The following is a 17,013-nucleotide window of genomic DNA, read 5'->3' on the forward strand; positions in this document are numbered from 1 at the left end:
ATTAACAAGCAAGAAATCACCTTCTCCTCCCTCACTCCTCCCCAAAGCCCCACTTCAACTGTTCAGACACCAGGAATTTAATGTTGCAGCACTCAGTAATTGAGACAACAGGGCATCCAGGTCTGAAGGGAGAAGCTGGCACAGGTATAATGAAATAAAACTTTCAACGAGACATCTCAGTGCCAATGATTCATGCTTTTTAACATATAGAGGGAAAACAAATACCACCGTCATCAGGTTATGGAACAACTCAGAGTAAACAGCACCTCCTTCCCACCAAAAGAGTCCTCCCATGGGCAGACATCTGACCTAAGGGACCCTTGGGAAGGGACTGCTCTTGCTGATGCCTTTGGGCAGTCCTGCTGTATATGCAGCATGCAAATCCCAAGGTGGGATGGGGAGCTCTTCAGGAAAGTGGTAGGACTTTGAACACTAAGGGCACTGGGGCCACCAAAAAGAGACATGGACCACTGGCACAGGGTCTGTCCCCTCCAGGGCACAGCAGATCAGTGACACTGAGGGCAAGGGTCAGAAGTTGCCTAAAGGAGAAGACAGAATAAATTATGGAAATCCTCCTACAGCAAAACTTCCTCCAGCTGTCCCAAGAAAAGCTTCCCCAAGATGTGATATGGAGCCAGGTCCTTTCCAACAGCCCTTTGGTCTCCCATCTCTTTCTGCACTTGTTGGTATGTGAGCACAGCTTTGCCCTCTGGATAAGTCTGAAGAACGGTGTATTTTGAAGCCAGGAAGGCCCAAAAGTGTGGCAGGGAGGAGGGAAGGTGCAGGTCATGAGTCAGCCCCGCGGTTTGGCTGCCACGGCAAGAACAAGCGGCAGGCGCAGGACGCCAAACTGCTCCGGGCAGGGGAAGGGAGACCAACACAGGAGATAAGATGCATGGAAATACAAAGAGAAGAGATGGAGGAGATTGCACACACCTTGCCCATAAGGAAACTCAGATGGGATGTGACACGTGTTCCAGGGAATCACACCTGGCCTCATCCCCTCTTGCAGCACATGAAGCTGTCCCAGCAAGAGAGGGGTTCTTGCTCACTCTGCCCCAGCCTGGTTCAGCAGATTTGCTTCCCTGCTTTTCTCCTGAACCCACCACATCCATCACGGTGACGTGCACACTCCACCTTAGGAAAGCCTGCTCTTAATTTAGCTCCCAAGCTGCACAGATAGGCTCTGTAAACAGTGGGATGCTGATGAGAAAGAAAATGTTTCCTTTCAAGGCAAACTGTGCAGCAGGACACTGACTGCCCGAAAGTGCAACTGCAAAACTCAATGAGCTTGAATGCTAAATCCACTGGAGCTAACGAGGACTGAGGTGCTTATTTGCATTCCTAATTGAAAAGCCATTGAATGTGACATGCAAAGAGGATCCTTACTAGAACAGGAAGAGAAGCACAGCATAAGCTTCAAGGTGACTCATCCCTTTCATGTCAAGCAAACATTAATGCCCGTACATTTAAACTTCACTGCCTAAACACCTTAAACACACTTAAGCACTTCCATAGGTTGTCAAATTATAATGTGCTGGGAAGCAGCAATTTCCTTTGCCTGCGGTGAGGGCTCTCTAAGGGTTTTGCCTACACACACAGACTTGGGGGTGTGATTTTCAGCATCTACATGAGGGTGAGATGGTGACACACAAGTCCTCCTGACCAGTAGCAATTATCTAAAGAAATAAAAGGGGGAAAGTGCCGTTGCCAGACATCCTACCTCTGAGAAAAGCAATTCCCCTCTACAGCATAAGCAGCAAAAGAGAGGGCACCTGCCCAGCATTATCCAGCGTGACAGTGGAGAGAACAAAAAGCTGTTGCTTTAATGACACACTTGGCAACATTCTGTGTGTGTCTGACAGCCCATCGGCCATGGGGCATGGCACACAGCTCCATTTAACGCTGTCCTGATAGGTGGTGCCTTCCTGGATTCGAGTACAGTCGTGTCTCCAGTCTCAGCAGCCAAGATACCAATGGCAGCACTGAATTAACTGTGCCAGTTGGCTGCAGCACAGTTTTGGGTATGTACTGTGCAAGGCTGGTTAAAGATAGTCCTCAGTATACGATCAACCTGTTCCAGCTCTAAATCACAGCGAGGGCTGAGCAGCTTCACAGGTTTCCTTTTCAAGAGTGGAAAAGCAGAAGACTACTCAGGAAGCAGAGAATTAATTTATTTTTTTGCACTTCTCTGACCTTCTTCATGAAGATGCTTCATAATTAATTAACTCTCATATATCCATGCGAGCCAAACAGTGTTTCCTACCTTCCTTACATTCAAAGCAAGGCTATGACAAAGTCACTCACTCAAAGGTCACACAGGGAGTCATCAAAATCAATGACAAGACTCTAGAAACTTCAACCTGCAGCCTAAAAGATGCAGAAAAACAGGCAGAATAGCAGTGGATTAACACCTGCAGTCAGTGTTGATCAGAGTTGAACCAAACCCAGACCAAAAACTGGTCTGAACAGGTACCTTTTGCACTCAAACCAGAACAACCTGAACTGTTATTTTGTAGTTTTCTTGAAGTCAGACTGGAGCCAAATCAAACAATTTACTGAACTCCTCACAATACCAAGAACTCATCACTAGCAGCTAAAGGGAGAGGAGGGACCAGAAAACAAATCTAAACAAAAGTGCTCCTTGAAGCCGAGATTTTAGCCCCTGGAAAAGGCAGAGATATCTTTTCCCACTACATGGTCTTTGCTCCTCATTTCTTACAAAAGAAGTGAACCAGTTTTTTGAAAAGGGATACATGGAAGCATCATCATTTACTCACAAGCTGTAAAATCCTGTTGCTCTGCTGTAACCAGGACCCTACAACCATCACTGTTTCACAAAGCCTGGCAGATGGGAGCATCAGTGTGGTGAAGGTCTAAAATTGGGATTTCTGACTTTCTGGGAAAGGGTTAGTTATTAAAAGCCTTTTTCTTAAGAATACAAAATAATTTCTTGAAACTAAGTCACTTCTGCCAGAATAAGCCCCATTCTCCCTTGTGTTTACCAGACACAAATGCCACTCATACTTGGTATTCCTCGCAGTTGTGAGGAAGGCTGTGGGAGAAGCACTGCAATCAGATCCCAGCCAGATTCTAAATACGGAATCTGGCTCCTTTGTTAAATACCAATGACCCTATTTGGGTCAGGATCAACAACTGGATCCCAAATGGAAAGTCCTTCACTTGTGCCTTGGCCAGTGAGTGCCTCCTGCCTGCCCTGCCTGCCCTGACTGCCCCAGCAGCTGTCCACCTTCACCCTGCCTCGATGAGCTGCCATGCACCACAGGACACTTGCTGCCTGTCCCAGTCTCCCAGACACTGCCCCTCACAGCTGCACACAGGGGCTCTGCCGGGTCAGGGGAATTTTCTTCTCTCCCAACCTGCCAGTCCTGAAGCCCCACTGAGCTCCCAGCACCGTCTATTAACCATTTTCTGAACCCTGTTCATAGTCTCTGCCAAGGACAGCAATTAGCACGGAACAATTAGCCCTATCCACAGTGCTGCTTGCTGCCTCTCTCACCTGTGAGTTAACTCAGAGCACCCCTGTGAGGAGCACTGCAGGTGACCAGCCACAAAGCCATAAAGCCCATGTCCATATGCAACCCACCCACCACCACCACCATCACACGGCCTGCCAGCCCACTCTCCAGGCCAGGCCAGGCTCTGCCCCTCGGCTGCAATGCTGCACTCCTACTTCATCACCTGCAGGAGACAGGAAAACACTGTGCCTCAATAATAAAGAATTCACTCTTGCCTAACCACCTGCCCGCAAATCATCTCAAACAATGGGCAGTGAGCGGTGAGGGGAGGGAGGCAAGAAAATATCGACATCCAAGCGTAAATTCCCACACTGTGCTGGAGATGCAGTGGAAGATCCTCCCGCTGGAGATGCAGGAGGGTCGGCGATGGGCTGGCGCCAGGAGCCACAGAGGAGCCTGAAGATTGTGCTCACCCCTCCAGCTCAGGCCAGCTGCAGGAGCAATGTGTCCTGTATCATTTAGCTGTCATCCAGATAAGAGCAATTTCCACCACCACCTCAGGCCCGTTGTTAAGCGTATCTGACACATCTCAGCTCTTTTCCATTCAAATGCCTCCTCAACCCGTTCAAATATAGAAGCTGCCTTTCATTAGCCACAGCCTATTACTCATTTCAATACCACTCTGGTTAGAACCTCGCTGTTAATTTGACAAAGCCTTCACCCATTGTGTGCTAACCATCAGCAACCTGGCAAACACAAGTTTCCCAAGCACCCGACACAAATTTGTCCAGTAGCGTGTGCTCATGTATCATTACATGGAAATGGGGAGAGAAAGGATGAAGCTGTGCAAGAATTTAAAGATGCAACAAGCAAAGAAAACATTTGAACAAATTTAGGGATAAAAATGAGCTGAAATGTGATCAATAGGATTTAAAATTGAATTCCACTGTTTGAAAAAAGTATTAACTTTTCTATATAAAACAGGAATTGTTGATTGTTTGGCTTTTCCAGGGGCCAAGTCATTCCATATTCCCTCTACATTTAACCACAATGAAAATCCTTTTTCCACCTTAAGCTATTTATGGTGAACAACAAAAATTATTCTGCAGTGAATCAATTTAACACAAGTAAGCAAATTTTAGTTTGGGGATGTTTGGTTTTTATTAATAAGTTACTTCAGCCCATGGATCAGGGGAGAGTAATTCCTCTGTTAGTCAAAATGAGAGTGAAAGTGCCTTGCTCAGGGTGAAGAAAGAGGTGCATTTTGGACCAAGAAGAGGAAAGATGTAATTCTGACTGATTATCTTTGAGTAATTTTAAACAGCTCTAGCATTTATAAATAGGATTTCATCCAACAGTTTAGTCTTCCGGAAAAACTTTATCATTTTCAAAAAGTCTGTTCCAAGAACAGTTCTAAACCTGCTTCCCTCCGTAATGTCATTTGGATAATGAAAGACAAACAATTCATCTGAGCACATCAATGTGAAAAATTGCTGAATTGGCTCCAACTCGACAAAATACATTTTATAAACTTCCAAAATGCAAACATCCAAAAGCTCTTCTGCAGCCACAGGTTAACAGCTGCCTCTGACAGTCATTACTCTGTAAAAACCGAAGGCAGCTGAATCTGGGGGAAAGACACATTTTTCAGCATCGTCCAGCACATGAGCAAAGGCGTTCAAGTGTCCTGCATAGCTTTGCCTTGCGCAATTCGACAAATGTTTGCAAATGGACCATCCCCAGCGAAGCGATCCTTACAGACAGTCTCCACCTGGCAAGACAGGACAGAGGTTTTCTAGGCCACTAGAACAAATGTTTGAGCTGGGAGGTCTACATAAATCAAGCCTTCATTTTTCTCCATCAGACTTTTCCTTTTTCTTAGGAAGTTCTTTTGAAAGCACCGCGAGAAACTCCTGAATCACAGAGCTGCGGTGCAGCTGATGTCATCCCTTTTTTTAAATTCACGTGTGTAAGGCTGAGCATGTGAAGGCTGCTCAGGAGAGACTGTTCTAGCACTAGGCAGAACGGCTGATACAACTCTCAGCCTTCTGGAACAGAGCTCACAGCTAGATCCCACGTCCCAGCAGGTACAGATATTTTTTCTTTGAGAAGTTCTAGCCCTACCGATGCAACCTCTCCTGACCTAAGGATATTTCCCTGGCTTTTTTTATTCCCCCCAGGTTTTCAGCATGTGCCCTTTGCTGTTGCCTCTAGCTGAAAAGCCAACCCACAAAATGAATTTTCTCCAAGGTCATGCACTCCTTACAATGCCTTTATTTGCCAGTTGGTGAAGTATTTAATAAAATGAAAACTTCCTTATTGTGAAAGGAGCTAATGTCCCATTTAAATGTATCAGAGAATGAGAGGAGATGCAACTAGAAATCTAATCACTGGTTCATAGCTGAACCACAAGCTTAGCAGCTTTCTTTTGTGCCCCGAAGGTCCCAGGCACCCTCTCTTTGCAAAGACAATATATGGCACATCCAAATGCAAATCTATTCCTCTCTTTATTTCTATATTCAGCTCCCTGGCTGATTGCAGGGAGGCATGTGTATGTGTTCAATAGGTCCTCCTGCTTCTTTAAATAAGTTTAATAATACCCTTTTTATTTATGGGAGCCCTAAGTACAAAAGATGCAATGCAGGAGCTCTGCAAGAGCAGAAAAGAGAAGAAAAGCAAACTAGCTGAAGATACAGCCTGGCAAGAGCTCAGTAATTCAACACTGTTGATTCTATAGAGACCAACTGCTTTTATTATGCACAGATTCTCGGGGGGGGCGGAGGGTTAAGCCCCACAGTTATGAACTTGCAAAGGAAAAGAATCTGTACATCTCTCGTGTAAGAGCAAAATTCGCTAAAAGGCAGTTCAAAAACCAGGGCAGCCCAACAAACATTTCAGACCTTATTTCAAACAGTTTTCTTCTGGTGACTCCAAACAACTAAGGTCACTCCACATTAAAAAGTTCCATTAAAAAAAAAAAAAAAAAAAAAAAAAAAGGACGGGAAAACGAAACAGAAAGCCTTTAGAAGGATTCGGCCAAAGGGCTGGGGATCGCCGCTTCAGCTGTGGGACCAGCCCCACTTCACCCGCGTCCGTGGCTCCCCCGTGGGCTCAGCCTTGCCCTGCGCTCAGCATCACCCCTGGTGCCCGCCGTGGGTCATTGAAAACCATCTTTGAAAAAACCCTGGAAATCTTCGACTTCGCCCGGGCTGCTCCGCAGGGTCGCGGGGGGCTCGGACCGGGGGCTCGGCACAGCCCGCCCGCCCCGGCTCGGCTCCCCGCCCGCCCGCAGCATCCCCGGGGCAGGACGCGCCCCGGCCCCGCAGCCCCGCGCCCCCGCCGGTACCTGCCAGGGTCTTGTGCACCGTGTTGCCCATCGCTCGCTCGCTCGGCGGCGCGGCGGAGCCTGGGCCGCCCGGAGCTCCGCAGGGCCACGGACAGCGCCCGCCTCCGCCGCCGCTCCGCGCCCGCCCCCGACCCGCCCCGCGGTCCCTCCCCGCCCGCCCCGCCCGAGCCGCGGCCGAGCCCGGGATGCCGCTGCCCTTCTGCCCTCCCTGCCCCGGTGCCTCTCCGGGATGCCCGGGGTGCGGGACCCCGCCCTGCGCGGGGCGGTGACGGGGGTGCGGAGCTGTCGGAGCAGCTGCCAGCCGGGGTTTGGGCAAACAGGGGCCCGGCTGCTCTCCAGGGCGCCCGCTGACCCCCGGACAGACCTTTCGCTTCTCCCTCTTAGGAAAAAAAATAAATCTTCTTCCTCCCATAGCAAAACCAGTGGTTTGGAGAGCATCCAGCGGTACCCTCGGGGCACACCTGTCCATCAGCAACACCTTCCCGAGGGGTACCAGCTGCAGTGGGAAGCACTGGGAGTGGGTAAGCCCGAGCTCTCTCCTCGTCCGTCTCATTTCCTTACAGGTGACCTTGGATAAGCCACTTTGCATCTCAGTGACACGACTTCCCCACCTGGGAATTGAGGGAATTAGCAGGAGTGTTGTGTTGGCAAATGCGTGATTAGTTTGAAGCACGGCAATGCCACGGTGACGAAGGACACCTCAGCCCACAGCCTCCAGTGCAGTATTGACAATATTGGCGTCACAATTTCTCTCCCTTCTGATCTCAGACAAAAAAATATGTTTATAGCCCCATCAGAGAAGAGCAAGTGTTTCCTTCCTCCACCTGGCCACTCTTATGCTGCCGAGGGGTGATGATGCTGAGGAGTGATGCTGCCAACCCCTTCCTCTCTGAGGCAGCTTCCATAGTTCTAAGACTGGAGAACTGGGAGCCTCAGGGCTACAAAAGGTGCTGCAACCAACACACTGGTCTGATGCCACAGTGCACAGTGATTGGGAAAAGCCACTGTTGTCACTTAGCAGAAATCACATCTGTGGACTATCATATGTCCAGGGACACACACACACACACACAAAAACCCAAAAAAAAGCTAGAAAGAGGAGGAGAGTCAAAGAACAGTCAAGGCTCAATAGCCTGGCAGAGTTCAGACTCTGATCTATTGTAGAGAAGCTAAAATAACAAGCCTTTAATCCCTAGATCATGTTGAACGGGTCAAGTGTGGCTCAGGAGATGAGAGAGGACAGAAAAACCTAATTTCCAGTATTTTTGCTATCATACAGATTTGCTAAAAATGGGATTATGGAATGAGACACCAGCAGCTGTTCTTAAAAGAGCTTGCACCCATCTGCTGTCTCCCTGGGTTAGCACATGCCTCCCACTGCCTTTGGTGCCCTGAGCTGTAAACCATGGGCAGGGGCTGTCAGAGAGCAGGAGGAGAGCGCTGGAGCACAGAGCTCCCCTTCAGGGAGAAGGGGAGGGTAGCAATGTCACCCTATTTACATAGAGGGGAAAGTCCTTGTTTCACTAAACAGCGGGGAATGGGAGGCTTCAACTAATCCCGGCTGGTTTCTCTCAGCAGGGAGTGGCAGTTGTTATTTTAGGGCTTAAATGAGCCTTCAAAAGCCGGAGGCAGCAGCAGGGGTTCTCCACAGCTGGATCCCTGTGGCTGCCCAGGGGCTGCCGGGTCAGCTCATGTGTGTGCCACGTGTGGGCTGGGTGCCACCTCCCCAGGATCTGCCCGTGTCCATCCTTCCACACCGCGGCCACACCAGCCCACAGACAGTCACTGCCTGTCCCAAGGGTGTTCCAGCCCTTCCTCCTCCCCAAAACGAGGTAAAAATAGAAGACAATAAAATGGAAATGCACATCCTTGGGACACGGAGGCAGCCTCCAGGAATGCAATCAACGCTCCTACTTCTTGGCATTGTAAAAATTTAGAGTTTGTTGAAATAACCCGCTCCATGCAATGCAAAATGATACGCATGAGAAACAGTTCAGCGAGGATGATTTCACCCTCTCTAGAAACCACACTGAGAAAGTACAAGAGAGCCAGAACTGGACACCAAGCCGGAACTGAAAGGCAGTGCAGAGTCAGCCACCTGGAGAAATGCAGAAAGGAAACCAACTGGCCCAACCAAGGCTCCACAAATGAAACCTCATTAGCATTTTAAAATTCTTTCCGCTCCAGCAAGTTTTGATAACTCTTGATAACACACTCCAGTAATTTCTTCTGTAAGCCTGGCAGATGGCTGCTCCGTAAGAAATCCCCTTCCCTCTCTCCCCCTCATTTTGACCAAGGGACAGAATGACCTGCACACAGGTGTAATTTTCTTTGGTATCTGCATTCTCATAGATATGATATAGTAATATCACCTGAGCTCCTTCCTAGTATTTTTTTATTACTAGATCTTAAATCATTTTGCAGACAAGGTCAGTGACATTATCCTTATTTCATAAGTGATGGAACTGAGCCACAAGGAACCCAGGAAACATGTACAAGGTCATCTGTTGGCCATCAGCTGACTCCAGAGTGAAGCTCTGAAACAGAGGAGCCACAAAACACTGTCTTTGTTGGACCCAACTCACAGGACTGGAGACATTTAGTCACTGTACTGCAGCTCTGCATTTTCTAGTGCCCCCCACAAAAAAAATTCATCTCAGTGAGATTAGTGGAGTATGATCAGGGTAACACCGTTCAAGGGAAAAAGTCTCTGGGAGGCATTGTGTACTACACTGGTGTCAGACATCTGCTTCCCAGCTCACTATAATCACCTTAAATCTTACTGTGCATGGATGTGTACCCAGGCCTTTAAATATGGGACCAAAAAAAATATGAAAAAGAGAGACAGATTTCTTTCTGAATCAAAAATGTGATGAATTCCACCTGAGGTTTGTCACAGACGAACAGACAGGTATCTGATACAAACCTTCCTATATGCAACTGCACAGGCCAGACCTCTCACAAGAGGTTTTGGGCTGTGCTGCCTGTTAGCAGTGATATAAACACATTTGTATAAATGTAATGTTTCCAGAGATGCAAATAGCTTACAAGGAACAGCTAAATTTCCACTGATTGATACCAGCCCAAGGAGTAACTCTTCTTATGGCATCAGATTGGTTGCATTGTCATTGTAAATCCCTTGGGGGCTCGAGTTTTGGGGGATGAAAGACGTTATGAGATGTAAGGTATCACTGTTAGCAGCTGCCATTCTTGTCTCTCTAACAGATGGCAGTAAATAATGACAGACTCAGCTCTTTCAGCAACAGTGAGATAAAACACTGAAAAATCTGTCTGTCTTTCCCATTGGGGCAGGGAGCCTTCCTGGGCTTAAGCAGAGCTGTCTCTGATCCCTGACTCCAGCTCAGGGCAGGATGCACCTTCCCTGGCCCACAGAGTCACCCTTGCTCCTGGCTGCCTCCCTGCCAGCACCAGTTTTACTCCTCTGCTCTCAAACGGGCCAGTTCCATCTTGTTCAATGCTGAGCTCCACTGAAAACCTGTGGACCTCCCAGATTTATCTTTCTTTTACCGAAGACCAGATTGCTGCTTGCAGACATTTCCCTCCAGAGCTGTGTCTAACCTTGCTCCACAGCCTGGGGGCTGTCAGCTCTCGCTCCCATTTCACACCCCTGCACCTTCATGTCTGCTGTTTTCCTTCCTCTGTGACTCTGAGTAGATGCTTAGAGCATCCATTTCTCTTTTAGCTCCATCTGTCTGGAGCTCTGAAACTATCCAAATGTTTTTTCCTTCCATCACATCTCACCTTGAAAGCTCCCTTTCCCTTCCCTACTTAGCCGGAGCTCCCTGGGAATTCTCAGAGGCTGCAGTTGTAAAATACCCTGGAGAAAGGCTCTTCCAGCATGCAAATACCGTGTCCAACAGAGTGCAGTTACTCTGGCATGGACATCAGTGATATAGAACTAATTTTCTTCAACAGGTACTTATCCAGCATGGATGCATCAAACAACATCACAGAAATCATTCCTTCCTACTGACACAAATTCATTACTGTAGCTGTGCTGAAAAATATTATGTGCTTCCCCTATAGTAGCCATGCTTCTGATAGCACCTTGTGCTTCCTTTCCTCATATTTCTGGCCGAAGTGACTGTCCAGGAGAGAGCAGATTTGACTGATAAAAGCAAATGTTCTTTGTCTCACAACTTCCCTGCCTCCTCACCTTGCCTATGGAAGGAGAGCACTAATAAGCCTCTCTCCTACTTGGAGTAAGGAAAAAAAATAGAAAAAAAAAAAAAAGCTGCTGCCTGCATCCACATAATACACATTTAAAGAGGTATTTGTTTAGGAGGGATGCGTGTACGGAGCGTCCTCCAGCACCGTGCAAAGCCATCCTGCCACCCACGCCTCCCAACTGCTGAAAGCAATTACTTCCCTCCCCTGCTCTCAGCACTAGCACAGGATGCTCAGGGTCTCCACAGGTCACGCACAGAAACTGGTTCTTACTTTTTTTTTTGTCTCCAAGAAATGAAGGGAAGCAGAAGCTTCCAGCATAACAGTAGGAAAATCTTCCAAAGAGCTTCTTGAACTGGCCTTGACTACGCAGCAATTGAAGCTGTTTCCTGATCCAAGTCCTCACTCCCTGCTGGAGATTTGGCTGCTGTGAGGCTTATTTACCCAAAGCTGGGGAGATTAATCCACATTTTCTGGAATATAGGCCAGGATGGTGTTGGGCCAGAGGTGACCCATGGGACCTGAGGCAGACAGGGAAAGGAAGTCTGCAGAGATGGACAGGTCTCATGGTCAAACAAGCCCTTTGTGGCTTCAAAAGAAGCAGTGACCATCTGCCCTAACAGACTTCTCTATTCAAAGTGCAGCAAGTGGCTGTGACATGTGCCAGCCATGCAGGGTATGGAAAAGCAATCTCTGACAAGATGCCAGAGCAACTCTCAGCTGAAGAACATGTGGGCATTCCTGGCAAAAAGGATTTTGCAACCGGTTCCTCAGCCACGGGAATTAAAGCCCAGGCAGAAAGACGAAAAGGAAATGGTGAAACCACAGTGCAGCAAAACACAGCTCAGTGTTGCTCGCACAAGCCACATCCCAAGTGGCTTTGGGAAGTGTAATAACACAGTCCCCAAGCAGCAGCAGAGGCCATCACGAGGGGCAGAAGTCCAGGTGGCAGTGAGGATGATGATGATGATGCAGGGAGGAGCAAGGAGAGTAGAGCCAAGAGAGAGAAGAAAGGCATCAACGGGGAGAGTCAGTGAAAGCATCTTTTCCTGGGAAGAGTGTAGTCAGGCTGATTGTTCTGCCATGTTATTAACTGCTTTAGATAAACTGTGCTTTCTCTCCACCCTTTCCATAGGCATGGGGAGAACAGGGGCTTCTGGCAGTGACTGAATACAGGGCCAGCCCTGCAGCCCAGAGGCACCAGCTCTGCTGGGAGATGCTCCATCTGCCAGCCCCAGACGAATGCCCTTTCCTTTGACGGGGGTGGAGGGTGGGTTGGGCCCATGTAAGGAAGAATTTCCAATTTAGAAACAAACAGAGGCAGTTCCTATTATTGTTAGTGGAATGTCAGCATCTCTGGTCCCAAGCACCACTGTCAACAAACAGGCTCACAAATGCTCCTTCAGCATCAGCCAAAATAAAATCCATGAAAGCATCTATAACTCAGCATTCACTACACACACAACAAGCTCTCCTTTTTCTTTTTAAATCCAGTCTTGTCCACGTAATTTTAACATAAAGGAACTGGTTGTGGGCCGTGTTACCAAATGAGTCATCATTTTATGTGACAGTGTAATATGATTTAGAGAATTCTTGGCACACCAGTATGGATTATGCATTATAATCTCTTAATTTGGACTGCTAGTGCCGTGCAGCAGTGCCTGGAGCAGGAGGGAAAGAGCAGTTCTGTGAATTACAGTCTGAGCTCTGCTCCTGCTTTGCTGTGTGACCTTCTGCCTTCCTTCCTTCATCTGCAGAGCAGAAACACGTCTGTGTCCTACAGCAGGGTCAGCTAATGCTCACCCAGGAGATCTGAAGAACATTACATAAGTGCAAATTATTATTTTAATAAGGGAAGGAAATCAGAAGGACTTTCTTTCTGATGCAACAGGCTGATCTTGGGAAGTACTGTCAGAACTACCAGGATATAATCTCTGGGTGCTGGATACCAATCACAGGCTAATTTGGGATAATGATTTTCGGAAGCATGATGAACAGGAAGTGCCATGGGAAACTCAGAGATTTGCAGACCGGGGTTCTTTGGAAAATGAGCATAATTTCTGATAAACATTGATGTGCACAAGATAAATAAGAAGCCTCAGGAAAAATTCTCTCCCCTTCCCCTTTTCCTTGGGGAATCTCCTTTCTCCTTGGGGAAACTCCCAGCATGCGCGTGATGATGAGCTGCCACCATGGAGGAAGTGGAAAGTGCGTGTGAATCGGGAGCTGTGGACACTTGTCCACTTCAGGCTGGACTAAAATACCGGAATCAGTTTACCCAGTCCCACTCGTCAGAGCGGAAAAGTTTGGGATCAGAGTGTGCTCGGGAGATCCAAACAAACAAACCCAGAGCCTAACATCTGCAGTGGTTACTCCTGACCCCCCCACAAGGTTTCCATTCCCTCTGCTTCTGCTAAATATAAACTGACCCATATCTAGCAGAGGGTCACTGGGCAGGGAGGTGAGCTGGTACCCATTTCCAAATCTATCCCACTGCCTTCAGCTTGCTGAGCCTGACTTTGTCAGCACCATTCTCACAGTCTCTCGTATGGGATTAGCAGGGAGCAGTACTTCTACAGGCAAGGAGGACACATTTTATGGAACACAAATACCACATGATGGATTTTGGGAGACTGAGAAATCCTCTCCACAAAGAAAAAGAAACTTCTCCAGAAGAAATGAAAAAAAACACTACCTACATTTGCTGGCAGGAGGGTTTCTTCAGAGCTCTTTGAAAGGCAGCATGCTGCTGCCAAGGCAAATCTGGGATAGATAATCGGCCTTTCCTGGGGCTGACTAAAGACCAACTTTTTCCTAGTAAAGGAAGAGAGGTCTCTGTAACAGATAAAGCAGCCAGACAGAATTGGTTGACCTCTGGGAGCTCTTTGGGGAATAGATGACAAGTGAGAAAAACAAACAGAGAAGGACATCTGCCCGTGCTTCGAGCTCTCTCACCTGTTACTGATTTCCCCAGACAGGACAATGACTGAAAGGCCACTTTTAAATGCAGTAGTTGATAATATTTTACATCTTAGGAGCTCATGGGAAAACCAAAACAAATCCCATGTATACTATCTCTGTGACCTTCTAAATATGGGATCAGTTTCTTAAGTTTCTACTTAGGAGTTATTCTCTTGAAATGAAGAAGAAAGAAGGGGTACAGGGATACTGGATAGTGCAGAAAACTATAAAGGAAAAAACATCTTTCACTTCTTGCTTGACCTTCTCAATCTTTTCATGCATAATATAGCAAAAGGGAGTTGACCCTTGATAACTTTTAGTTAATTTATAAGCAAGAAGCTCTATGCCCAGGGGATGCTCATGCTGCAGTGCCAGCTGTCCAGGCACAAAGCTGTTGACTGATGGGCTGTGGGAGAGCATTTAATGGGCCAGAGGCAGAGCAGAGCCCACCAAAACCCTGCACCTCTGCTCAGCTGGACCTGACATGCCAGGGCCACACAGGGGACTGTATTCAGCCATCCCCAGTGTGTCATCTCAGAGGAAAAACGCACACAGCAGCCAGCGAGGCGGATGGAGTATCCACATAGAAATGAGCAGAGCCTTTTGTTCTGCACACCTCCTGCATTCCATTCAGTGCACCCAGCGAAGGCCAGGCGAGGGATGAGTCAAAGCTCTCGTGTGTCTCTAAAAGGTGCTCCTGGTTACGGTGAGATCAGTGCCCGCCTCGCCACTGCAGACCCATGCCGGTGCCACCCACTTACCCCTGCTGCCCACACACCATGCACAGTAAAGGAGCCACATCCCACCCTGCTTCACCCAGGGAGACAGAGTCACCATGGCATTTGCCTGGATCACAGAATTGCCCATATGGATTCATGGACACAACCCAAACTGGCACGAGAGCAGGCTCAGGATGTCCTACAGCCACAACGCTTCTCTTGGCCTGGGGTTCACATTTGCTCACACAGGCACCATAGGGATTGCTGTGTGGTCTAACAGCTCTATCCTAGAAGAGATGCATCCCAGACACAGCCCCAGCTGGCAGAAAAGAAGTTTTTAGCTGAGGGGTTCAGGTTTGCCCCTGCTGTGGCCTCCCTGCCCATGCAGAGCATCATTTCTGCTGGTACCCATGTGCTCCATGAAGACCACTGGCTTAGGTAGCAGGAAGGCTCTCTGGGGGACAAATGTGCTAGTTCCTCAGGGCAACTGGCTACTGAACACTCCCCTCCCTGCTCAGAGCATCTTCCAGAGGACCCTTGGTCACAGCACAGGTGCTTGCAGGGCCCTTCTACAGTGCCTCTCTCATTTCTAAGATCGGTACCAACTCCCACCATCAGCACCCCCCACTCCAAAACTCACCAGTGGGGCAAAGCCTGACCAAAAACCCAGCCAAATCAGCACAAACACAGCAGAGCATCCCTGAGCAGAAGGGCAGGAAGAGGCAACAACAGGCATGGTAGTACAGGGACAGGGATGGACAGCAACAACTTACAGCAGTAATGCCACCAAACACCCAGGGTTTCAAACAAGAACCTGTGCATTGCTCGGAAAAAAACGCCATTGGAATAGAAGAGAATCCAAATGAGAGACACTCACCAAACTTTCCCCTAACTGCGAACCCATCAGAGCAGCATGAGTGTTGTTATTCCCTTTGTGAGCTCTAGCTATCACAATAAATGTTATCTCCTCTTTTCCACAGATTGTCCTTCTGGAGTTGCGGCATCGAATCCTGACCCCATGTGTGAAACACTGCTGCCTTTATCCCTAGCCCTGAGAACATGGAATCAAGTGACAAAGAATCCAATCTCAGCTGTCCTCTTTGGGGCAGAACAAGACATGATTTATAGATTTATATACACACATGCCCATCTATTCATCCTCTTAGCAAACAGTTCATGAAGTGTGCCTTAAGCCCTTCTGAATCGAGCAATTCTCTGCTTAGACAATCAATTCCTAACTGAAACTCTGCAGGGAAAGACATCATGTTGCAGGAATGCTACAGAAGCTGTTGCATATACTGTTCCCTTTGTTGAGAATAGCATCTTTGCCTTGGATATATTTTTTTTCCTCCTTAGCCATTTAATTTCATGAAACGGGGCCCAGTTCCAGCAGGCAAGAAGAACATAGCTAGATTTTGCTTCTCCTTTCCTGAAAGGCTGAGAAACCAGATTTAAAAAATGTGCTTAGTGGGCGTTTGGTGGGACGAATTCTCTCCCAGAGTTCGGCATTTTTGAGATAGAGCAAGCAAGAGTTACATTGCATATGGTGCCTGGCTTTTCTTCTGCAGCAGGTAGCCTAGAGAGTTGCTGCTTCCCCTGCCATGAAAAAAAATCATAGTAGTTAGTTTAATTGAAAAAAATCCTGCAAGAGGCAGCAGGTTAGACCTTTTGTCAAAAAGGCTCAGTGCAGAAATTTGTAGAACTGCTCATGTATAATGAAAAACAAATTATACCTTGACAGGAACCTAAAGGGCAGGCAGCTTTCTGGGACAGGGCCTGTCTTGTTCTCTAAAGCCCGGCACCAAAGTCAGCAGGGATTCACAGTACATGTCTGGGACTGTGTGCTCACCTATAACCATAGTAACAATAATAACCCTTCTGAGAAACAACTGATTCATCTCTCAGAAGGACTGTAAAACCAGATGTAGCTCCCTTGGACATAACATGGATGACAGCAGGATCAAAGTTTCTGCTCACATTCGAGTCTAAGGGCACCATTTTAACATTGCTCACCTCACAGACCTGGCAGAAAGGCAGAAATGGGAAAAGTTTCAATCCTTCCCTTTCCTCTGATGTCGCCCATGGCTCCAGCAACTCTCCAGCCAAACCTTTCCTCTGCATCCCCATTATGGAGAAAAAAGTGCTGGAGCTTGGGTGGAGAGACCATGAAACCCAAAAGGGGTTCCACTGTAACCAGTAACCTTCAACCACAGCAGAATGACTGGTGTGAAGGCCTGGCTGATTCACCACAGTGGGTATTGCACACTCAGTGTGCAGGAACAGACAGGTGGAGATCTCCACGTGCCTCTGAGAGAGGGTT

At 47.9% G+C, this 17,013-nt stretch overlaps 1 protein-coding gene and 1 long non-coding RNA gene across 8 annotated transcripts in view; both read right to left on the reverse strand.

Moving 5' to 3' along the window:
- Window positions 1-6,902, reverse strand: part of NEURL1B (neuralized E3 ubiquitin protein ligase 1B) — a 33,693-nt gene extending 26,791 nt beyond the window's left edge. Inside the window, exon 1 of the mRNA XM_050312507.1 lies at window positions 6,826-6,902. Coding sequence (XP_050168464.1) covers window positions 6,826-6,856 — 31 coding nt within the window. The 5' untranslated portion in view covers window positions 6,857-6,902. The remainder of the gene's footprint in view (window positions 1-6,825) is intronic.
- LOC126638554 (uncharacterized) overlaps window positions 1-17,013 on the reverse strand; it is a 1,011,613-nt gene that overhangs the window by 326,267 nt on the left and 668,333 nt on the right. The window lies entirely within an intron of this gene.

This window comes from Myiozetetes cayanensis, unplaced genomic scaffold (genome assembly GCF_022539395.1).
Source record: "Myiozetetes cayanensis isolate MyiCay16 unplaced genomic scaffold, myiCay2020 scf17, whole genome shotgun sequence".
In the NCBI taxonomy this organism is placed as follows: Eukaryota; Metazoa; Chordata; class Aves; order Passeriformes; family Tyrannidae; genus Myiozetetes; species Myiozetetes cayanensis.